Source organism: Strix uralensis, chromosome 1, assembly GCF_047716275.1.
Source record: "Strix uralensis isolate ZFMK-TIS-50842 chromosome 1, bStrUra1, whole genome shotgun sequence".
Lineage (NCBI taxonomy): Eukaryota > Metazoa > Chordata > Aves > Strigiformes > Strigidae > Strix > Strix uralensis.
Genome location: NC_133972.1, coordinates 151,575,107 through 151,600,082, shown reverse-complemented (window position 1 = coordinate 151,600,082; position 24,976 = coordinate 151,575,107). Strand labels below are relative to the sequence as shown.

At 41.6% G+C, this 24,976-nt stretch overlaps 1 protein-coding gene and 1 long non-coding RNA gene across 2 annotated transcripts; one reads left to right on the top strand and one right to left on the bottom strand.

Moving 5' to 3' along the window:
* Positions 1-1,483: 1,483 nt before the first annotated feature.
* On the bottom strand, positions 1,484-4,995 carry LOC141950590 (uncharacterized). Its single transcript, XR_012631094.1, has 2 exons — positions 3,456-4,995; positions 1,484-3,359 (listed from the first exon to the last, which is right to left on the bottom strand). It is a non-coding gene; the product is annotated as an uncharacterized LOC141950590 (long non-coding RNA).
* Positions 4,996-5,563: 568 nt separating this feature from the next.
* Positions 5,564-22,090, top strand: PABPC1 (poly(A) binding protein cytoplasmic 1). Its single transcript, XM_074885625.1, has 15 exons — positions 5,564-6,315; positions 11,095-11,288; positions 11,392-11,507; positions 13,353-13,492; positions 14,821-14,915; positions 16,468-16,605; positions 16,701-16,796; positions 17,230-17,502; positions 17,691-17,784; positions 17,974-18,084; positions 18,938-19,092; positions 19,516-19,600; positions 19,784-19,914; positions 20,218-20,313; positions 21,649-22,090. The coding sequence occupies exons 1-14, from the start codon at positions 6,123-6,125 to the stop codon at positions 20,308-20,310; spliced, it is 1,914 nt and encodes a 637-aa protein (XP_074741726.1). The 5' UTR covers positions 5,564-6,122; the 3' UTR covers positions 20,311-20,313; positions 21,649-22,090.
* The last annotated feature ends 2,886 nt before the right edge of the window (positions 22,091-24,976 follow it).

Here is a 24,976-nt window from a genome sequence, read left to right as displayed (position 1 = left end):
GAGGAACAGCAGCATGATACTCAAAAATGTTTTTGCTTCAAGTATTTTGGCTCTTAAGGAAGAAATACTGTAGCTACTGATGAAGGGAGCAAGCCTCAGAGTTAAGCAATTCTGATTCTATCGAGTAAAGGGCAGAGGGAGAGAGAAAACACACTAATCTGTTTTTCACAATACCTTAATTTGATGGTTTCTAAGTGAGGGGAGTGGACTGCATCTGGCAGAGGAGGACAGGGAAACAGAGCAGAGGACGTGGCTGAGAGAAGGTGGCTGTATTGGGACAGGGCAGCACAAAGCTCGCTCTCAGGGAAGGAAGAAGGGGTGAGAGGAAAACCGGCAGGAGACCCGGAGCAGCTGAGCCTGTCCCGCAGGGCACCTGGTGACAGCCAGGTGCTGTCTCCCCCAGCTCCTGCATTGCACTGTCCCTATCCTCCAGACAGAGCCTTCCCAGAACAGCTCGGTGCCCAGCCCCAGCCCCTGCTCTGGGACCTCTCCCTCTGCCCATCCATCTTTCCACCCCGACAGCATCTCCCGAGGCTTAATACTTAAACAGTTCTTAGAGTGAGGAGCAGGAGACAGAATATACTCTTGAGGAGATACGAGGGGAAAAATGCTGCAATATTCCTGATCAAACAGCTCAGCACCTTCCTATTCCTTCAGCTGCACTTGGCATTGGAAAAAACAATCCCACCGCACAAACCTGTTGCTTTGTTTGCTTCAGACACATTATGAAGTAATTAACTATTACCTTCCCCGCATCATGACTGCCTGAGGATGATGCTTCTTTCCCTGTCGTTGCCAAAATGACTTTTCCTCCACAAGTTCAGTAAAGGAAACAGACATACAGTTCTTTGTACAAGTGAAAAATACTTATCAAATAGCCCCAAAAATAAGAAATCAAAACTGCTTTTGCCCACATTCCAGAGGATTCAAAATACAAAGCTCTGAGACTTTGATCTAGGGTTTTTTTTTTTCCTTTTTTATTTTTATTTTTAATTAAATAAATTACTCAGAATTTGGGATTGGCTCTGCTCAAAAGATTATCTAGCACTGGAAAGCCTATCCAGGCTAGGTAGACTACCAAAAGCAAACAGTGTTATCAGCTAGGCGCTCGGTTTAAAGAAAGTGGCACTCCCCTTCAAAAGGTACATGTTCTTCCTTATCTCTTTAACACAGACCATCAACGTTTTAGCTTTCACAATGCAATTTTAGCATATGACATTGCTCCCTAGCTAAACAGAAAACGCCAAGATGTGAAAAAGATCATGCAGCTCCTGAACTCAGAAACACAGCATGTGCATTCTGAACTATAAAACTTTCTTTTTTAAATCAACTATCAGCTGTGTTTATTTAAAAAAAAATAATCTTCAATATTAGCACTTTTCAGATACAATTTTTAAATGCTTCCTGTGGCTAACTACAAAGCTGGGTTTGCATAATTTCCAACAGCTTAGTGGAATCCATCATGTATCAAAAAGTCGTAATTCCTAGGCAACAAAGAGGAAATTTATTGAAGTCTGAACACATTTCAATAACTTCCCTATTTCCACGATAGCCTAGAATAAAAAAACAATTGCATTCATAAATCATTAAACTATTGGCACAAAAGAAAAATCTTCTTTCTGCTTAGAGCTTTAAGTTACAAAGGATCTTTAACTTTGGTAGAACTTAAGTTTAGAAAACACATATCTATGTAGTCTAAAATATTAATCAATTGCTGTTAGTGAAAAATACTGGGTAAACTTTGCTCTTTTTCCTGTTTGGTAGTTCTATTAACATTTAGCTGAAAGGAAGCAACATGTCCATCGGGTAAATTGTCTTATCTGGATTGTGAAATACTTCAAAGATTTATAATTAAAGAATTATTACCCCTCATTCAATTCCTGTTCAGCTTAGAGTCCTTGAAGCTGGTAACAGAAACACTGAGTTACATCTTCCAGCTAAATCTCAAGCCTGGGGTTTCCCAAAACATCAGTTTCTGTTAAGAAGGCCACCTTCCAGGCCCAGCCACACACGTAAAAGCAGCAATGACAGGGCGTACACTGGGTCTGGGCAATAAGCCCAGCTGACGAGACAAGCGTGCTACAGCAACTTTTATCAGCCACCATATAGAACTTGAGCAGAGCTAAAACGGATCTTGGAGAGACCCAGATGAGAATATCAAGTAACACTCAACAAGGGGTCTCCTGCCAAGATCCCTTCCAGACCCCAAACCTCACTTGGGGTTCTGGACAGCGGTTCTGGGTGGGCAACCAGCAGAACCAAGCACGCAAGCATCTAAGTCCTGTATGAGATTTAATCCTAAATGACTAGCAGAATTTGCCAGCACCAGAATCTAAAGCTTAATGCAAATCTTGTGTCTCAACCACAAAACCATCCCTTCTTGTTGCCTGAAAACACTTAGGTCACATCTTGAAAAGTAAGTTTAATATGTCTGTTACAGGAAGAGGACAGGATAATTGTTCTGGGCACCATCAGCTAAGTATACCTACCTCCTACCATGAAGGGTTTTTCCTCTTATAAAGGATATCTAAATTTCCCGTTTAACACTTTTTGATGGTATGGGGGTGTGGGGGAATAGACAGCAAAACTTTTACTAACTCTAAATCCTTGCTTCAAGTCAAAGCAAAATGAGTGCAATCTATCAGGACAAGACTCAAGCAGCATATTATTTTGCTGAAAGAAGAAATACGAGACATGTTTAATTAGAAAGGTCTAGTGCTTTTGAACACTAATTTGAACTCTTCTGGATATCCACCTAAAGTTGAGTAGATTTTTAGTGCCCTAGTAGCATTTAGTGTTAGAAAACTCTGAAGTCATATGTTGTTATGAGGCTAATAGCAAGATCACTGAAAAGTTGCTCTCTGCTGAACAAAACTTGCAAATTTTTTTAAAAACCTGGGCAAGAGAGAAGAAATACCCTGCCATGCTCTGGGTTCTTTCTCGCCATGATCCAGGAGGACAGAAATGGAGTGACTTAACTCACATGAAAGAGGAAAAACATGCCTAGGCAAGAAGAAACATGTAAGAATATGCCCAGGAGCCAATGACAGGGAAGTGTGAAAGAAACAGTAGTATGAAAAAGGACAGTCTGGACAAAGGAGATGTGCTGAATAACAGAACCAGGTAAGGAAGGGAGAGAGCAGAAACATTATATAATACATCCTAGGGAGGGCATTATAAACCAGTATTTAAACTAGAGATCTTTTTTCCTCTATAAAAATCACAGTTTCAATTTTAATAAACACATCAAATGTCACTATAAGATACTGTTGCCTCTAGCCGCTTGCTTTACTCATCCGGCAGAAGTAACCATTTCTACAGCAGGGCCAGCAGAAGAGGACACGTTCATTTGTCAGCTGCTTCAAATCCAAAGTCGGAATCTCAGTTTAAAACACCCGTGTGGGGCTGGGAGGGGGGTGGGGGGTGTGGGTGCGGATTGAACAAAGATGTCATACTTTGCCATGCAACAGATGGGGAGATGCCAGTTCTGCCGTGGGCTTGGTGACCTACAACAAGAGGCAGTAAAACTGCAGCAGCTGCTGAATGCAAGTGGAATCCTTCACATGTGACAGCAGAATTCCGCAAGTACTCCCTCCTACGGCTCTATTTAAACTCGAGATGGCAAATGCTGGTGAAAGAAAAATAAAACAAGATACAAAATATGAGAAAATAAAACAACATAAGAAAATGCAGACAATTCTTCCTCTTTCTGTTGAAACTATGTAAAAAACAAACAAACAAGACCCCAAAAAACCCTAACCAACCAAAAAAAAAAAAAAAAAAACCAGAAGAAAAACTATGTTAAACATAAAAGAGCTGTTAACTCCAAGACTTCTGCAAATCTAATATCTGGCTACATTTGTACTGATTTATTTAGCAGGAATGAAGTACATTTGATTCTATTCTTTTGTGTGAATCTGAAACACATTAAATTGGTTGGTAATAAAAGCCCCATAGAATTATAAAAGACAGGAAAATACTTTCCTTTTTTGTGAAAGGCTTCATTTTTTTAGGACTGGAGAAGCTAGCTAAAAATAAACCAGCAGTACGTTTGTCACAGGGTTTTCTAAAATCCACAGGATTGCTTCTCCTCTGAAAAATTCTTTATATGGCACAAATCACGATTTGACAAGCTTCTGATGGGACATTATTGCCGTGTATTACCCCCCCCAAACTGCCCAGAATAACGGCAGCTGCCCTACACACACGTTAAAACTACAAAAAGATGGTCAGCTAACACCCGATAGTATTCAATCCACAACCAAAACTTTCATGTTTTAATACCAAATACAGCAACAAAATACATTAAACTTAAGGAACAACGACAGCAGAACCTAAATGCTGTTTCTGCTAAACCCAGCTCTGCCAGTCTACTGACAATCCTCCTCCTGGAGATGCAGCTTCAAATTTTCCCCCAGTCTTTCACTGCTTCTTGAGCAAAATCCGCAATACCTAAAAGGTGCTGTTCTGGTTTGCACAGCTCGGGGGGTTAATTAAAGGCATCACCGGGCTTCTCATGAGCCAGCTGTGCTTCGCCAGCAAAGCTCCTGAACCCTGGCGCAAGCATACCAAGCCCATGAGGCGATGTTACCTAACGCCAAGTCGGCCTTGAAAACATGAAGAAAGAAAGAAACTTCCGAACGGGGCTCGAGCCTGTGCACCGGCAGGAGAAAGCCCTCACTAACTTTTAACAGCACGGCTGCGGCCCTGAGGACTAACACCCCCCCCCCCCCCCCAGCAGAGGCAGGGCGCTGGGAGGCACGGCGGGGCCCCGGGATGCACCCGCGAGCCGCCACAGGGAGGGAGGGCGGACGCCCGTTTCCCGTGCGGCAGCCGAAAACCCCGGCACGGAACGGAAGGGGGACACGGGGCGGACACTCCGGCCCGGCCAGGCCCAACCGCGCTGAAGCACTGCTACCAGCACCGCCGGCCGCCGTTACAACGGCGCCGCCCCCGCCGCGGGAGGCTCCGACGCGCGGCCGCCCCGGGGCGGGAGGGGCCCCTCCGCCCACCGCCGGCGGAAGCGGCCCTGCGGCGCGTGCGCGCGGGGCCGGCCGGGCCCAGCCCTTTCCGGCCGGCACGCGACCTTCCCTGCCCCCGCGCGCCACTGGCGGCAGCGCCACCCGCCCGCTGCCCGCACAGGGGCCCGAGGCGCGCGCGGGGCGGGGCGCTGCGCACGCGCGCGGCCGCTCACCCCGCCCCGCCGGCCGCCGGCCCGCTCAGTGCGCACGCGCCCCCTGACCCGGCCGGCGCCCCGCCGCCCCCCGCCCCTTCCCGCCGCGCACATGTGCTCTCACGTCAGCGCGTGCGCCCTGGCGCCGGGCGCCCCCCCCCCCGCCCCCGGTGACGTCGGGAAGCGCAGGCGCGCTCCCCCCGGGCCGTCCCCCCCGGCGGCCGCGGCGCATGCGCCGGAGCCACCGTCCCCCCGGCCGGGCGCCGGCGCGGCGCGTCTCCCCGCCTTCCCCCGCGGCGGCGCCTGCGCAGTGCGCGCGGTCGGTGCGTGGCGTGCGGCGCGGTGGGGGCGGGTGGGGGCGGGGCGGGTATATATAGTGCGCGGCCGGGGCGGCGGCCTCCCCCTTGTCCCCCGGCCGCCGTCGGAGCTGTGTGCGCAGTGCGTGTGCTCCGGACACCCGGACACGCCGGCCCGGCCCCGCCGCACCATTTATTACTAAAAATATTAAAAAAGCCAAAAAAAATCCAAAAATCCTAAAAAACCTTTAAAAAAAAATCCCTCCCTCTTCCACCTCCCGTCAACCTTCTGCAACCGGCCGGTTTGATATAAAATAACCCGGTGAAGCGAAGCCCCCGGACCCGGCGCAGCCGAGAGGAGACACAGAGCGAGCCCGACCCCCGCCGAGGCCAGCAGCAGCAGCCGCCGCCGCCACCTCCGCCAGGCCCGGCACGGAGTGAGCCAGAACCCTCCCCCCGCCCCTTCCACCCGCCGCCGCCGCCGCCGCGCATCCGCCTCCCGCAGCCGTTAAGTTTCGAATCCGCCTCCGGAGTGCCCCCTCCCCCGCGCCGCCACCGCCGGCCTCTGCCCTCACGGACCGCCGGGCCGCCGCGGCCTCCTCGCCTCGTCAGCGCCCCCCCCTTGCCCTCCCGTGCCGGGAGACGGCGGCAGGATGAACCCCAGCGCCCCCAGCTACCCCATGGCCTCCCTCTACGTGGGGGACTTGCACCCCGACGTGACGGAGGCCATGCTCTACGAGAAGTTCAGCCCTGCCGGGCCCATCCTCTCCATCCGCGTCTGCAGGGACATGATCACCCGCCGGTCGCTCGGCTACGCCTATGTCAACTTCCAGCAGCCCGCCGACGGTGAGGGGCCGGGGGCCGGGCCGCGGGGGCGGGGGGCGGCGGGCGAGGCGGCCTGAGGGGAGAGCCGGGGCGGCCGCCGGCGGAGGAGCCATGTTTCTCCCCCACCCCCACCAGGGCTCGGCGCGGCCGCCGCCGCCCCGCATCCATTTTCCCCCGCCCGGGCGCTGCCGGGGCCGGCGTCGGTGCCGCCAGGACGCGGCGAACTTGGCGCGGCGCGGGGGGAAGTTGGCGGCGGGGCCGCCGCTGGCTGACACGCGGCCGGGGGCCGCCCGCGCCTCGTGGCGGGGAGGGGGGGCGGGGAGGCGCTTCCGCGCCCCGCCGCCGGGAACCGAAAGCCGACGCGGCGCCCCCGGCGACGGGCGGGGAAGGGCCCGGGCGCCCCCGCCGAAAGCCCGGGGCTTGGCGGAGCTGCCCCGGCCGGGGGCCGCGGCCGCGGCGGAGGTGGGGGTGGCGGTATGTGTGCAGGCGGCTTTTCCGCAGGCTGGCGCGTCCGTGCGCGGCTGCATCAGGACTCCGAGATGAAGGCCGGCTTGAAGAAAACACCATAGTCATTAGCACCTTTTAATAACTACGCAGGAGCTGGGTGTGTATGCGTGATTAAGAGGCCAAAAGGAGGAAGTAGGACGCACCAGGGTGGCTTGGTGGTTTCACAGACGTCCAGCCAAAGAACAGGCCAAAGCATAATACGTTAAAACACCACGGCAGGTCTGTCACGTGTAGGCAGGGCTTGAAATGACTGGGGCCTCCTTTGCAAGCTGTATTCTGATCCATTTCTCCTTGCAGTAAAAGCTCTGTGACACTCTTTCCCAAGTTGGGTTTTTAGTAAACTTGCTTTATACGACATTCTCTAAGACGTCTCTTTACATGACGCTGCTGGTTCTCTAAAGTTAAATCAGGAAAGAAACTTTCCATGTAGTTCTGGTCGTGTTCGTGCTGAGTTTGGCAAACTGTCTTGTTCGTTTGGAGGGCGTTCTGATAAAAGAACCAAATGTGACCGGTTCCAAATTTTGTGGAGTCCAATTAAAAGCAAAAACAATTTGGCCAGCTAGAACGTATTTGATTTCAAGTACAGTTAAGTAAACAGCTTTCTATTATAATGGTTTTATTTTCAAGCGTATGAACGTGAGAGATTTGAATTACAAACTTTTCAAGCAATTAGATTAACTGGCTTTCAAAATTGGCTTTAGTATATAGCCATTATCAGATCAGACTTCGGTGTACCGATGATATCTGTATGTAAGTAGTGAAAGTTACTGTCTCATCTTTTTAATAGGCAGATATTTCACTTGTTATCAGCTTTCTTACTTCAGAGAGCTTTTAATTTATTCAGCCATTGTTTAGGATGAGACGGTTAGAATGTTTAACATACTTTGCTTTCATTTGACAGAAACCTATGGTACAGTTTACTCAAAAAGAAAAATAAGGGGTTAGCACAGTTCAGTACTGTGATGTGATAATGTCAAGGCAGAAGTTGAAGGTGATTTAAATGCTTCTCCTTAGTAATGACAGAATTCTGTAAGGGCGAATTTTATCATTGTCATTAGTTGAGCAACCTGTTCAACCCTACATTTTGTGACTTAGTTTATAATTTGTCAAATGTGGGAACAAATAGAGCTTTTTCACTTGAGCAGTGCTTGCATTCAGAGTTTGAGAATGTGCCTCTTACAAAAATGCTGTTACTCCAGATGTTGTAAGTATCTTTTCAGGCTTTGGGAAGCACACATGTTTTATTCTACACCTAGTCCAGTTCAGCTGAAAGGATTTCTCATCTGTATCAAACTTGCATCTGGCATGTATCTCGAAGCACTTGTTTAAAATATTCTTAAATAATGTGTGATTATACTTCTATACTTAATTTGCCGTTCTTGTCAAATACCTAGAAAGCATTTGCTGAGCTTTTTTTAATAGATCATTCTATCCATTTACTGAAACCTTGAAATAGGAGCTCCGAGGATGAATGGTTGTTATTACAGTAATACTGGTTTCCTTTTGATTCCAAACCAGCTGCCTTTTCTTGGTTTAGCCTAGTTCTTAGCTGCATCTCAGGCTGCGCTTATTAATCAGCTAGTAACAACTAGCTCGCGTTTTGAAAAATGTCTTTGAAGGTGTGTTTGACATTACCAGCTGTCTGTAAACTAGGTATCTCAAAGGTCTTCCAAAAACTAATGAGGCCTGATGACACATTTGTGAGGTATGCACACATTTCATAGTTGTGACTTTTCTGAATTTGAGTCATAGTCCAAAGTAAAACCCAGGCAATTTGTTTAATCACTAAACTAGAAATATTTTTGAGTAATCTGAAACTGCACTTCTCCCTTCAGATTTTCTGAATGATTGTTTCCAGAGGTTTATTATTTTATAGCTATTGCTATGTACATTTAGCATTAAGTGTATATTCCATGAGATTTTGAAATTTTTCATAAAGTGGACTGTCCAGTTGCTCATGACTAAAATGGGAACTGGTGACTCATTCAATAAAAGCTCCAGCAGAATCAGCAAAAGTACAGCATGGGTAGGTGTGTCCACTTGGTAACAAGTTAACTGCTGAATGGAATTGCCTCCTGCAAACTACTGTGCAGCCTTTTATGGCTAAAATATAAGGAAAGTAAGCCAGTTTTACTAGTTGTGAATTTTAATGAGAGTACCTTGTACCTATGTATTCTAGTAATGTTTTAAAATCTGTGTGGAATGACGATGTGGTGTTCATTAAGCAGAAATCTTTAAATGTCTTGTGCTGCTGCTCCATAGAAGAGATGAGGAGAGCTGTTGAGAGTTTCCATGCTGTCCTTTGTGGAGGAATTGCATTGGTGTAAGATACATGCTTGCTATTAGTTGAGAGTGGTAATGTTTGAGAAGGCTAGTATGGACCCACCTGGAGTCGCATGTTTGGGAAATGTGTCCAGGAACACACATTTTTGAGGTGTGTCAGGATTATTCTAGAAGCAATTAGCATGAATTAGAGAAGCCTCTTTGCTAGTAAAGGAAGCCCTGTCACTACTTCTGGAAATAATGAACTGTTTGTTGCTGGCACTTTTGCTGGTGCTGGCAGTAATAATTGTAATGACTTCCAGGGCAGTACCAAAGAGTTAGATGTTTCTGCTGTGGCCACTCTGATATCCACAGTTCTTGGCCATCTTTTTTTCTTTTTTTTTTTTGTTTTGCAATGTAAAGCCTTACAATGGTTTTTGTTTCTCAGTATCCAGGTTGTCTTTTCTCTCCAGCATAATTTATATTAAAGTTTGTGAAAGTGTTGTTAACTTATTTAAAAGACTGGCAATGCTTATGTTTTTTGTGGCTTCAGCTTAAATCAGCCGTTGACTTGCTACTGTCATGTGAATATGGTAATAGTATCAATAGATTGGTTTTTTAACAAGAAAATGTTAGATGTTTGTCTTAACTTCTACAGACGTCTTTCAGAGAATATAATCTTCAAATTCACTTGTAATCTGAAAACATGGCAAGAAAAGACTTAAAAGTGTGGTGTAGCAGCTGAACCGAGGCTGATTGTAAATTTTCTTTGGCCATGGTATCCAACAACATGGCTAAAGATAAAAGCAGCACTTAACAAAAATATAAGGGTTTTCACAATGTGATTGGCTCTTGGTCTTTCTCCTAAGAGAAGCAATTAGCTGACATGGTTTAGCTGACATCGTTACTGTTTTTAAGATAAGATTGAACCAATTTCAGTCTTGTTAACATCACATTGTTCTGCTACATGTTCTGCTACCAATGGGTGTGACTTCAGATATTTGAGACTTTTTTCAGTGTTCTTCTAGACATATAGGGAGGATGAAAAGGAGCTAATGTAGGAGATCATCAAATATGTCTGCCATACTTGAGAACTCTTGCTCTTTCTTGCTTAAATACCTGTTGACTTAAAACATCACAGGCATGTCTTGTTGCTTTGAAGGGACATATGAAAACTGAAGAAGTCTTGATACTTCCCTGTTCAAATACACGGAGATCTTAAATTCAGGCTTTGAAAAGTTAGTTATGGAGTTCTACTGGAAAAACTGCTCCACTGGAGTAACAAAACCTGGTTTATGTTACTTCATTTTGCTGTTTTAATGCTTACTCCTTCATTGAGCTTGTATGTATTTCATCATGAGCTTTTCATATCTGTATAATTTCAGCTTTTCAAAAACAAGTAAGTGCTAGTTTTAAGTCTGTTTGAACTGTCCCTTGCCCGGAAGTCTGTCACAGATCCCGTCACTAAGGAAGGAGCTGTGTGGAACAGCTGCCTGAACCAACTCCGCCTAGCAAAGAAATTTTGTCAGTTTAGGGGTATTGGTGACCTAGGAGTTCTTATGTTAATGTTTGCAAAAGGCCTCACAGGCACAAACCGTACCCCTAAAAGCATTTTTATTGATACTTCTATGTGATGTGGGAGCAGCCAGCTGATTTTCACAAATGTCAAAACTTTTCCTCCTATGGGATTGGCTGTGATTGCCATTGCTTGATAAATTTTGTCCTGTCATCGTACCATCTTTTCATAGTGGAGTCCAATCCTTTAGGCTACTGGGATTCCTACAGATTGTTCAGCTGACTTGTGCTTCTCCCTGTCTCCGAAGTGCAGGTTTTGCTGAGGAGTTTTTGCTGGTTTTTACTCGCATAAAACAGAGTGGGTTTATTTACATAGGAGGTTTGGGTTTGCATCTTGGTGGTGGTGCTGGACTTAAAATAGTAAAAAATTTTATGAAGACTTGTACTTCAAGTGCTATTTGTGTGCTTATTAAGATAACTTTAGCATTTCCTACTAATTCCATGATGCCTTTCCAGCTGAACGAGCTTTGGATACCATGAACTTTGATGTCATTAAAGGCAAACCAGTACGCATCATGTGGTCTCAGCGCGATCCGTCTCTACGCAAAAGCGGTGTAGGAAACATCTTCATCAAAAACTTGGACAAATCAATTGATAACAAAGCTTTGTATGACACATTTTCTGCTTTTGGAAACATCCTATCTTGTAAGGTTAGTGGAAAATGATCAGTGTGTTTAATGGTTTGACACAAAACCCCCTCTATTTACGCTGGAAACATTCCATGGGTATTACAACAGGGTTTTTCTTTAATAGGTGGTATGTGATGAAAATGGATCCAAGGGTTATGGATTTGTACATTTTGAGACACAAGAAGCTGCAGAAAGAGCTATTGAAAAAATGAATGGTATGCTGCTTAATGACCGCAAAGTGTAAGTACATAAATACATAGTTGGGAATCAACAGACTGAAATTCATTTTACAGCAGACAAATATAGAAGGACAGGTTGTTCTAAAAATTTCTAATTTTAAAGAGGATTTAGAATTTTAGTGCTAGGAATACTATGAATTGTATCACCTGCCTATTCTAAAGGCAGAAAAAGTTCAGAAAAGGCTAATAATGGACTCGAGGGAAAAAATTATTGTACTGATTGTCTTGCAAGCCAATGCTGTAATGAGGATTTGGGAGCTTCTCTGGTTTTCTGATCTTACCAGTCTCATAAAATACAATAGGTTGGGTATTCTGAATAATACTTCCTTTGTAAGAGTTGAGATAGGTACGTGGTCCATTTTTTGGATGAAACTTAAAGCTCTAGAGTTACTCGGTCCTGAATAGTGGTCGGATTACACTAATATATGAGTGTCTGTTAATAGACATATCTAGGAAATAGGAGTAGAAAATACAACTTAATGTTTTAAACATGATCACTGTTCTGTACTGTAGGAAAAAACGTTATTTGGCTACTTGGTTAGTGATATCTAGGCGGAGAGGGAGCAAGTGTGCCTGACAGCTAGCTGTGCCTAAGGGATCATTGTGGTATTTGGTATAGTTGGAAAAGAATAGCTCTGTAAATACTTGAGAGGGTTTGGAAAAAGGATGACAGAAATCAGCATCAGCTTACCATCATGGATTATTTTTACATGTAAAGATGGATGGATCAAACCACGTACAGGAAGAACATGTATTTGGAAACTTTTTTCCTGCTTGTTCTGTGCTTGACTGGCATACTGTGGATGTTTTTATTCAGCTTCCGTCTTTATACAGCCTTTCTAAATTAGTAAAAAAAGGTCAGCATGTACTCATAAAAGCACATGATTTATGTAAACTTTGTTTGGTAAAATACATCATGGGAGTTAATTTTACTTTGAATTTCTATTCAGGCTAGGCTTTTAAAAGTAAATTAAAGTACCTCACTCACTACCAAAATCTGCTGAACACATTGTGCTATCAATCTTACCATCCTCGGTTACTATAAATTGGGTGAAGTTGTCTTAAGAAAATGTTGAGTTATTGCATGCTACTTTATTGGATTTGTCGGATTTGGAACTATAAAGTTGGGCAATACAATAAAATTTGAGAGCAAAAGTCTACTATGATCAGAAATCTGTGTTAACCACGTAAGGCTGTACTAGAGCAGTTCCTTGGGTTGCAGAGTGTTGTGTTCAGTTTCTGTTCTTTCTGTGATGGTATGAACTGACCTTTGGTGTTCCCAGACAATATGGAATGGTATTTGACTAAAGAGCAAGTTGAACTATTTATTTCTCTATGCTTATTTAAAAGAAAACCAACCAAAAAAAACCAACACAAACCAAACAAAAGTCTTGCTTTGATATAGGCTGGAAAGGTGTGTAGGGGAGTGGGGGAGGTTAGTTAAATATCCCTTGCTTAAAAACTGGGTCGGAGAATGGCAACTGCTTTAAGGCTGCCAAATTTTTAGTATGGCAGAGAGATTATGCTGATTTCTGTTTAGCCACTTTACCTAGTACTTTCCCATTGTCCAGCTCCTGTTGTCAAAGGCTGTTTTATAAGAGTGAACAATCTTGCCAATAGCTTGAAAGCATTTTTATGCTAGTAACTGTGATAAGCACACTGATGTAGCAAAGGATAGTGAAATTGTTTTTCTGATGGAGTTTTACTGTAAATATTTTATCTAAAGAATTTCATTCCTATAATGACCAATGAGACTGATTAAAATTTGATACCAGAGGATTGAAGTAAATTTTTAAACCTTGACAGACTTGCTTTAATCTACACTATTCTGTTCTTCTGCAACTAGATTTGTTGGAAGGTTTAAATCCCGCAAGGAACGTGAGGCAGAGCTTGGAGCCAGAGCAAAGGAATTCACCAATGTTTACATCAAGAATTTTGGAGAAGACATGGATGATGAGAGACTTAAGGAACTCTTTGGCAAGTTTGGTAATGTCTTAAACTTTAAGTTTATATAAACACGAGTGAACTTCAGGGTACTACTTAGATCTTACGTGTACAGTGCTTTATAGTGCAAGGAATCAGCTGGCTGTCTGATGCTGATTTAAAAAGAAAATAAAAAAGGTACTAAAAGTTGTGCTTAATTCTGATTTCACATTCAATGTGCAGTAATATCCACTGCAGAATTTTAAATAGGCAGAATAGAATATATATAATCCTGCCATCAGAATTGTTTCTGATAATCTGAAAATGATATGTTTAAATAGTCTTTTGAATGGGTTTTGCAAATTTTTAAGTTGCAAATAGGAGTGTTTTCTGTTTTAGTACAGATTGATGTTATGAATTCACTACAGGATACATGACAAAGGAGCTTGCTATTGCTTTCATTGACCTGCAGACTTACCTTTACTCAGAGTATCTCTGCTTTCTTTATTCAGTTGCATTGTGGTGGTTGACCCAATACAAAATTATAAGGAACTTTTCCACTGGCAAGCTGTTTGGTTCTGTCATGATCCTCAGTTATGCAGGCTTATGATCATGACCTAGTAATGTATATGATGTGTCACCATCAAAATAGGAAATGGCAAACTCCTTAATTCAGTTACAGATTCTTATACTGGTTTATAGGGCACATCTATTTTATTTTCACACCTAGCATTTTTGTTTCCTCCATGTATTTTCTTTCCTCCATGCTTTTGCTGTTCTTCTGCAGATATCATGTAAAGCAAGAGAAAGCCTTGCGTATGTGGTATTCTATAGCAGCCCTACACAGCATTTACAGGAAATTCCCTTCCTCTATTAAGTATCTGTGGTTGAAACAGTAGTGAATTTAGCTGCTAATATCTGTCTCAGTTGAGCCTGTGACCTGCAATTTTTCAAAGGTTTGAAATTGCTGAACTGGGGTGGCCTTTCACTGGGATAAATGGTGAAGCACGTACCTGATAGAAAGGCCTCCTCTCTGGCTTTCAGTAGCTGTTTCAAGGATGGAAGCCCTAAGGCTTTTTAAATGTCATAATTTTTAATGAGAAAACAAATTTCATTCACTCTGAGGTGAAATTCCTACCCCATTTTGGTTGAAAACACAGTAGAAAAGAAATACAGCATGGCAGACTTTAGCTGTAGAGACTGAAGTTCAGTGTCAGGGCAAACGAGCAATTTCATATTGATGGGTGATGTTTACTAGATACTCTTATTGGTGCAGGAGTCCTTTGTAATACAAGTGAAACAAACTAAATATTAACTTCTAAACAGGATGTTCAAAATGTGACAAGGATACACTCTGTATGCAAAGCATAAGTATTTCATTCTCTTTTTAGGTCCTGCCCTAAGTGTGAAAGTTATGACTGATGAGAGTGGAAAATCCAAAGGCTTTGGCTTCGTTAGTTTTGAAAGACATGAAGATGCCCAAAAAGTAAGCTTTTGGACTTCATTTTAGGAATTTTATAACTGAGACCCAAATAATACGTTTCATTGAGTGATTTGAAAACTTGTGAACTCATTAAGGTTTTTAATTGGTCAAGGACACTGCAAAAACAGGTGTCCGCTGCTTAAATGACTTAGCATGGTTTCTGTCGTTTAGAATGCTTTCTTAATGATGAGATGTCAGTTGATCTGAGGAGCCTATTGAGTCAAGATACTTGGAGACAGCTGGAGCTAGTGTAGAAATGGGGAATCTTGAATAATTTAATAACCTGTTATAGTTGGGCTTGAAGGTCTCTGAGATTTGGACTCTCTCATGCTGGGCAGCATACAAGCATAGTAAATTATTACATCTCTGCAAAACCCAGATGAATCATTGAATCCAATTTGGTTGCACAAAACATTTGTGCAAGGCAGAAAGGATTGTGTTTTCATACTTCAGCACTGCTAAGTCAGCAGGAAAGCTATTAGTTTTATAGAGCATGTTTGGCACAGCTGTAAGAAAATAGTCAGAACCCTGTGATGTTGCTTTTACTCTGAAGAGTAACTTTGGAAGAAGGGTCCTTTTAATTCGTGTATATGTCTATAACATGCTGGTATGCTGTATAACTTAATTCTTTGTCAGCTGGTTGCTTTGATGTGTCAGTTGACTCTGGCAGTAGGGACATACCGTCAGGAGAAAAACTCAGCACAGAACAAATCAGGGCAACAAACAAAGTTTGCTTTTCAAAAGGCATTTTGGTGATTTGTCAGTACTGCAAGTGTACAAGCAAGAGATTAGAATAAATCCCGTCTGTCTTACATCTACATTGTTCAGTCTTGCATACATTCATTGATGAATTGTTTCTCTTTCAGTAGTCAGAATCACATGTTGGGTGTTTGAAATAACATAAAAATCTAATATCTCAGTAAACAGGTGTTTAATGGCTTTGATTGTGAAGGTATACAATAAACTAGTGACTTCTGGTTTTAAATTAATTGAACAAATCTGTGCCAGAGTTTTCACATCTTAATATTTGTAACTCAAAACAGCATAAAGGAAGAAAGTTCATATTTTCATACTCTTTAAGTATTTCCTTAATGAAAGATTAAACATTAAAAAAAAAAAGCCATATATGCCACCTCTAGCTTAATATAAGACAATCTGGTAGATACTGTGGTTCCAGTTGTTACTTTTAAAAAGTATGAATTAGAGCTTTTCAGCTTAATTTGCTTTCTTTTTTCTGCCTTCAGGGAGATAAGGCTGGAGAAATAGTTCTTCATTATGTGACTTGATTTTTATTTTTTTTCCAACTTCATATAAGAAATGTTTTTTGCATCCCTTGTGACTTTAGCTGGACAGAAGCACACTCAGAAAGCAATTTCCATTTTCCTTAAAGCAGAGAAGTCTTGGGGTATTTTGTTTCAGCTAGTGATATTTTAGATGGATTGACTCTTTTTGTGGAATCCTTATGTGACTTTTTATATTTGAATTACATTATTTTTTGTATTCCCGAAAACCACTGGAATACAAAGCACTGCTAACCTCTTGTTTATTAATGAAGGCTGTAGATGAGATGAACGGAAAAGAGCTCAATGGGAAACAAATCTATGTTGGCCGGGCTCAGAAAAAGGTGGAAAGACAGACGGAGCTGAAGCGCAAGTTTGAACAAATGAAGCAGGACAGGATCACCAGATACCAGGTTCAGTTTCAATTCAAGAGGACTAACTTTATTCTATGATATTTTTAGATTTACACAGCCCATTTGCTTTCAAAAATATCTTGCCTTTTTTTTAGGGTGTAAACCTTTATGTGAAAAATCTTGATGATGGGATTGATGATGAGCGTCTTCGAAAAGAATTCTCCCCGTTTGGTACAATCACTAGTGCAAAGGTAAATTTCAGAGATTCTGCTTGTCCTTTCTCTGAAAATGAACAATGATCCTTCACCAAGGAAGAGTGATTTCTTTGATTAAGGGATGGAACCCAGTCACTTACCACTGCCACTATATATGTGGACATCTGCTTTCTCAATTATTGTATGTCTCAGGTTAAATGCATATGATCATCCTTTCTTGAAATAAACTGAATACTGCTATTAAGGTGAGAAAAATGACATCTTTTCAGTGCAATAATGTGCTCATTACTACTTCATGAGATTTTCATCTGTATCCAGTAAACAGCTATTAATTAAGCAATTATATTCCTTTTTATAAATCAGTAAAACAAACCTGTGGTTTCACTTCGAGTAAGCTGAAAAAAGAAACTCACGTAGGTTGAGTAGGTACAGCATTCTCTTGTTTTAAAACTAAATTTTGTACTGACAGGTCATGATGGAAGGTGGCCGCAGCAAAGGATTTGGATTTGTATGCTTCTCATCACCAGAAGAAGCCACCAAAGCTGTCACAGAAATGAATGGTAGAATTGTGGCTACTAAACCATTATATGTAGCTCTAGCCCAGCGTAAAGAAGAGCGCCAAGCTCATCTCACCAACCAGTATATGCAGAGAATGGCAAGTGTAAGAGCAGTACCTAATCCTGTAATCAACCCTTACCAACCAGCACCTCCTTCAGGTTACTTCATGGCAGCTATCCCACAGGTATGTCTAGAGATGACTTAACCAAATGGTTTGTACTATGTATAAAGTCTGTTTACATTTAACAATAAATGTAACTATTACCATCTGTCAATAATTGCATCATTCTAATTTCATAGCAGAAAGGAGATGGACTGTTCAGCATGCCCTTCCAAGACAGCAAAATTACACAATGTTTTTATATTTGACAGACTCAGAACCGTGCTGCATACTATCCTACTAATCAACTTGCTCAACTTGCTAGACCTAGTCCTCGCTGGACTGCTCAGGGTGCCAGACCTCATCGTAAGTCACTTCTTTACCTTTCCAGTGATTGTGGTAACCTCCATAGCATTTACCTTTGCACTTTTAAATACATTTTCACAGCATTACAGTATCAGTCTTCTCTTTGTCAGAGTACTGGTATGACTTCTGAACTCTTTTCACCATTCCGTGTTTCAGCATGTAACTTAATTTATTTTCTTTAAAACATAGCATTCCAAAACATGCCTGGTGCTATCCGCCCAGCAGCACCCAGACCACCATTTAGTACCATGAGACCAGCTTCTTCACAAGTTCCACGAGTCATGTCAACACAACGTGTTGGTGAGTTTCATTTATGCAAACTTCAAGTATTAAACTTATTATTTAATTTTGCTGATTCAGAATGATCTCTCAAAAGCATTCGTTAAGTTCAATATCACATGTGGTAACACTTCTCTCCTTTTCTGGCTCTAGTGAGACTGAGTAAGCTAGTATCACCTTCTAGTAGTTGCTTTAAATATTGTCCCCGCAAAGACTAGTGCTGTGGCCCCATTTCTTTATCATGAAGCATTTTTTCTTACAGTGTGCATTTCAAGAATTCTGTATGACAGCTTCTGCCATTTCTAAACATTGTTGTGGCAATTGTAATAATAGGTTGCGTGTAGCAATACTGAGAATGTTAGCTTTAATTTTGTCATAGAATACTGTGAGCCAGTGTCATGTCTGCAGAATCTGCACATCACTGAATGAACCAGAATTGATTGTTAATGGGGTCTTAATTCTCTCAGAATGTATTAGGCAGTAGTGGTTTTTTAGCTCTACTTCATGAAAGTATCTTTTTTAGGATGACTGACGTAAGGTACTCAGGAAATCAAGTGTCCTTTGAGGTTAGAATTAAATTAATACTCAACCAAAGTGAATGTTTTCTCACAGATCTTTTTTTCAATAGCATGTCAGAAAAGCAATTCATTAGTGAAGTGACTGGAAAGTAACATCCAGTGAATTTTGAGCTTTGAACCTTCAGATATGACCAGTGATGTGACAGTTGAAAATACTACTGAGATGAATCTATAATACAATACCTAAATTAGGTATTCCCTTTCGAGGCTGGTTTGGGATTTTTTTGTGACTTGTACAGTGTAGGCTAAATTAAAAAAATTAATTATTCACATACAGAATTGCGTTATTTTTTCAGCTAATACATCAACACAAACAATGGGTCCACGTCCTGCAGCAGCAGCTACTGCAGCTACTCCTGCCGTACGCACAGTACCACAATACAAATATGCTGCCGGTGTTCGTAATCCTCAGCAGCATCTTAATACACAGCCGCAGGTTGCTATGCAGCAGGTATGTAATTTTAGGAACTGGTCCATGCTTTTTCTGGTGCTTTTTGCAGAGGAAGGAGGGGGGGTGCTTATGGTTATGAGTTGTCTTTGTTATTCTAGAATTCAGGGTCTGCATTGTAGCAGCAGAGTTATAGCCTTGAGGTTTTAAGTCTATTTCAAGTTCACCTGGGACAGGATGGGATCCTGTGTTACTTCATATTTTCCAGTTGCTTGATACCTTAGCCCGAATTCTCCTTGTGTTTGCTCCACAATGGAGCAGTTGATACTAATCTCCAGCATTGCTCCACTCTAACAAGCACTATTTGATTTAAATTGACTTAGTAGTAATTTCTTCCATGTTGATTTGTGGAACATTGGATATTTGAAGCTGCACCTAATTATGAATTAGAATTTAATTTTGAAATGGTGTTAAATTAATTTGCAGCCTGCTGTCCATGTGCAAGGTCAGGAACCCTTGACTGCTTCCATGTTGGCTTCTGCCCCTCCACAAGAACAAAAGCAGATGTTAGGTATGTACATGATACCTTTTTCTGCCTTGTAGCAGAAGGACAGTTGAACTACTCTTTTATCAATCTTAAAATGTGAAGTAAATGGTTTTAGCAGTAGAACAAGGTGTTTGTTTCCCTTTTCCCTTAAATCTAGTCTGTGTTTGTCAGATGAGATTTGTCACTGATGCACTTTTTTCTCTCCAGGTGAACGTCTATTTCCTCTCATTCAAAGCATGCACCCTACTCTGGCGGGTAAGATCACTGGTATGTTGTTGGAGATTGACAACTCTGAACTCCTTCACATGCTCGAGTCTCCTGAGTCCCTTCGTTCGAAGGTAGGTGTGCTTTTGCCTTACACTAGTTTTATCAGCAGTTAAGTCTACACTGATTTAACAGGTGTTCGTGCTGGCACGGTGAAGTAGCAGCAGTGCAACAGTGGCCCAGGGCAAGAAGTTAAAATATGCTCTGTCAGAGGGTGGCAGTGGCTTAAATTAGCATGAACTGGAACTGTAATGTTAACCTTTTCTTTTTAACAATGCAGGCATTGTTTGTGTGTATAGTTTAAACTGTTTCATTAACTTAAATATACAGAAATTACTAAGCTTCCCCTTATTAATTTTTCTTTTTTTACTTAACAGGTTGATGAAGCTGTAGCCGTACTACAAGCCCACCAAGCTAAAGAGGCTGCTCAAAAGGCAGTTAATAATCCCACTGGAGTTCCAAGTGTTTAATAAGTAAGTTTTCTGAGCACTGTAGTTTTATAGGTTGACTGGGGTAATTTAGTCCATGGCCTTGTAAGCAGCATGCCTCCAAGTTCTGTGGCTGCAAATGATACCAAGAGTAGCAGCTATGGTCACAGTTGTAAACAAATTTTGTGCTCAATCCTGTTGTCCAGTTCTGTAGCTCTTGGTCAGCAAATGCTGCTGACATTTTGTATTGCATATTTAGCTGGAATTAAAGCATTGTTTTTAACAGCATATTTAGCTGAAATTACTTCTAGGCATGCATGCAGAAACGTGCGGTTCTGTCAAACGCTACTATTCATACTGTTGTTCAAGAGGAACTTGTGGAATTGAAGTAAGCTTAAAATGATACTCCAAGCCTATTTTTCTTTAGAAGTGAAATAGCTTATTTACACTATAATTTGTATATACTTGCCAGAATCTAAAATTAGACAGTAATTAAAAACTAAAATGCATATTGTCTTGACTTCACTTTTTGGTGAATTTAACTTTGATGTCAATTAAAATCTTGAAGTTCTTTATTGCCTTCTGTGGGTTTAGTATCTTAATTTTTGCATGACAGGAAGAGGCAAAAGGTGGTATCTTTACTGTTTTGAAAGGGGAAAGTGTTGTGGAGTTGAGTATGATATAGAAGTCTGTTCTCTATTCAGTCCAGTTAGGTTTTGCCTGTCTGTGAATTTATTTTCGACATATATAGATGTCGGTTGAAGATGCCTGCTTTAACATTTGATCACTTCAAATGTTCTTTTTCCTTGATCTTTTCATTTCTGGAACTTTCCTTTTGGAGGCAGAATTTGAGTCATGTTTTTTCCACACTTCTTTCTTTTTCTATAATTTTTTTGCTAGTGACACTTTCACACTGGAGATAAGCAAGTGCTGAATAAGTTCTGTCTCCTAAACTGAGATGCCCAAACCTAGCATTACTCCATATGGTCCATGACGTTTTAGTAATTGGAAATTGAAAATACTGCTAGTGCAGTTACTTGATGAGCCTGGGTGTGCTGGCCTTAAGAGTAGAGGTGACCTGCAGTCACGCTAGTTACAGTAACAACTTACTGTGTGTAGCCATTGTCCAAGGCCATGCTGCACAGAGTACTGTTTAGTTCTAGACTCAGTTTTGTCTTCCTAGTATCACAGACTTGGGATACTTTACTTCCATGTCTCTAAAGTGGGGGATACTCCTGATACACTACTGTAGAGAACTTTGGTATGATTGATACTGTGAAAGCCCAAAGTACTGTCAGGCTTACGGTTGCAGAAAGCATGTCAGAAAACATAAGGTGCGGCTTTGATTCTAAAACCTAACAACATTGTTTTTGTTTGCAGAAAGATCCGGGACTACAATCTAGAACTTCGCTTCACCGAAGAAAAAAAAAATCTAAACATGGAAAAACTATTAAATATTGAGAAAAACATTGCAAAATATAAAATAAATAAAAAAAGGAAAGGAAACTTTGAAGCTTATGTACAGAGCAACGCCGGGGCTAGCAAAACAAATGCTAGTCCTAGATTACTTATTGATTTAAAATTTAAAAAAAAATAGTAAAATAAAAAATACAAATTAATGTTTTATAAACCCGGGGGAAAAGAATTTTCAGCACAGTACAAAAATTTAAAGCATTCCTTTCTTTAATTTTGTAATTCTTTACTGTGGAAAAGCTCAGAATATCACCACTGTTTTAGTTGACAGTGAGAATTGATAGCTGAGCAAAGAAACGTAATTTGGATTATAAAATTCTTGGTTTAATAAAAATTCCTTAAACACTGATTAACTTGTGATGGTTTCTTTTGTACAGTGTACTTCCGGTAAGGTTGTCATTTGGAATGCCAAGTTAGAAGTCCACTCTACAGTATGTTTTAGCAGTTTCTAGAGAAGATTAGCCTACATTTAGCCACCTGTTACTGATAATATAAACTTAAGCATTAAAACAAATCAAAAGAGCAGCTAGATTCATATCTGGGTTTTAAATCCTTTATAGCATGGTGTCTGAACTCTTGTCATTGTCTGATTAGAAATAGACCTTTAAATACCCTACCTTGAGATGAGCAGTAAGAAATGTTATTATAAAAGGCTTGTGTTGGAATTGTGTAGCATACCAACACATGATCCCATCTGACCACCTGCACATGGTGCTCGTTCTCACAGGTTTTGGTGGAAGGAACAATCTACATAGGTCTCTGACTGTGTCTTTAGATGGCTGATGAACCCTGAGATGGAGGCAGTGTCGTATGGACATAGGTGAATGAGTAAGGAGCGTCTACAGTAAGCAGTGTTGCAAAATTCCATTATTGTGCAAGTATGAACACAAGGCATTCCTAGAACAAAAAAGGTGAGGCTTTGGGTGGTAATGTATTAAAAATTGGATGCATAGTAATGGAAAGATCATGCTTTTCACACAGTAAAAATCCTGTGGTCAGGACTGCTTAATCCTGAGTTGGTATTTGTAATGCTGTGTTCCCTGACAAGTGAATGGCTACCGAAAAATGGATTTTTCCTGTTAGTGAGAGACCAGTTGGTTTAATGTTAGCTTTGCTACATTTTGGGGTTTTTAATGTGCTGAACAAATCCTTCTTGTCCAGAGGCAACTTTGAAAGTCTCAGCTAGCTCTTTGGTAAGTAAATTATTGAATTATTACTGAAAAAGAATACAGTTAGGGTGCTTTAAATCAGCAGATTTGAAAAGTGAGTGTGATCTGAAACTTAATGCTGTTCCTTATTAATTCTCACTACAAAGATCTTGTCAGTAATTTCCTGTTGCAGTGTGTCACAGAACTCTGCATACAGTGAGCTAATGCAAAACTTGGTGGGTTTTTTTATCGAATTTGTGAATGGTGAAAAAATTCTAGCAGTTTTACTGGGTCCAGGAATCACTGTCCTGCAAAAGGTGACCTTCCTGGTTCGTCCTTATATTTGACTGTCATTTAAAAATAGAATTGAAGGGGGGGGGGGGGGTGGGTGAGGGAATGCCTTTTTAAAATAAATTGCTGCTTGATCTACATCTGATCTAGTGTACAATAAAAATAATCCTGTTTTCACTCAGGGCTGATAGGTCCTTCGGGTCAGCTTGTATGTTAGTCACTAAAAAGAGCATCCAAGAAAATGGCCAATGGCAGCAAAAGTGAGAAGAGCCAACACTTGCACATGAGTTTGCTCTACAGGACATTACCGAGGTTGAGAGTTTTGCAGGATTGAAACTGTTAAATGCATAATCAAGACAGAGTGATGAGCTGTGTGAAAAGTCAGCAGATAACATTGAAGTTGGCCACCTACAGATGGGTTATCCTACAGTTGCTGCCTTGCTTTTTTTCTGTCTTCCTTCAAGGGAGTACTTTGTGCAGACTTGCAGAATGAGAGGCATTTTCTACCCAGTTTAGCCCATAATTGGCTCTGTAAGCTGCTTAATGAAAATTGATAATGGAGAGGGGGGAAAGGAAGCAGTGAACATGGCATGTCCTTTTACAAGAAGAGAGAAGAATCTGGCAGGCCGGGATGGGGAAAAGGAAGATCTGTTAGTCATGGCGGAAGGCATGACCCTTAGCACTGCAATCCATCAGGCCCCAGTTGCTGTGTTTAAAGGATACAGAATCACAGGAAGGAGTTTGTGAGTTCTTTCTGGAAGGCCCTCTGAAATCCATGTTGCATGGGGGGAATGCCTGTGTTCTCTGGACCTGTTGTTGCAGTCTGCAAGCCCTACAGTATGCTTTCTGAAGTCCCCCAAAGGACAATTCAAGAGTACCCTTGTTTTTCCCCTTGCGCAAAGATCTTCAGACTGGATTTTTTCGTGTTAAGTGAATTTGAGAAATAAGCCTAGCATAGAGAGGTGAAATTGGTCTGGTGCAAATGAATCCTATTTAAAATCCCTCACTTCACTATAAAAGCATTAGGTTAAGCTTGTACAGTTCTTGCGCTCAGTCCTGTCCTGATGGAGGCAGACTGGGTTAGCCTTTAATTTACAATCTTGCTGAAGTATATCACTGTAATTAAGAACTTTTGAAACTGGATGGTAAATCCTACAAAGGAAGTGGTTCAGACAAGATATGTACATGATAAGAGGTTGAATGTACAACCTTAATCTTACGTAATGTCAAATATAAAAACATTAAAGCTTTGGAGACAGTTTTAAAGACCTAAAAATATTTAGCACCATAATAGAAATGTTGAAGAATTGGATGATATTAAAGGCTTAATGGAAGGTCTAAAGGATGGTATAAAGATCTAACTATTTGCAGGAAAGTAAGAGCCCACCTCCCTTCTGCTTGTTTCCACAGGTTAGAGTTAATGTCTGAGTCTGCTGCAGTTAACCAAACTAATCTTTATGTTTTGTAAGAGTGTGCAAGTTATTTAACCTCTTGCATATGGGGAAACTGAAAAAGGAGAAAAAGAGGGGTTCTTCCAGCTTTGTACAAGACTCTTGTGGGTGTGTTAAGCACTAGCAACTGTACCAGCCTGAAATACCAGGTAACTTGTGATGGAAGGACACAGGCAATTCTGCTGATCGTGACAGCTTAAGAAAACAAAACCCTGTGTTGGTTGGCTTTATTCCTTCCCACTCTTGATTACATGGTAATTCCCCATTGTATACCACAGATGCCTATTTAATTAGTCTTCTATTTTTTTTTTCTTAAATCTTAGAGATAGTGAACAATGTGTGTGT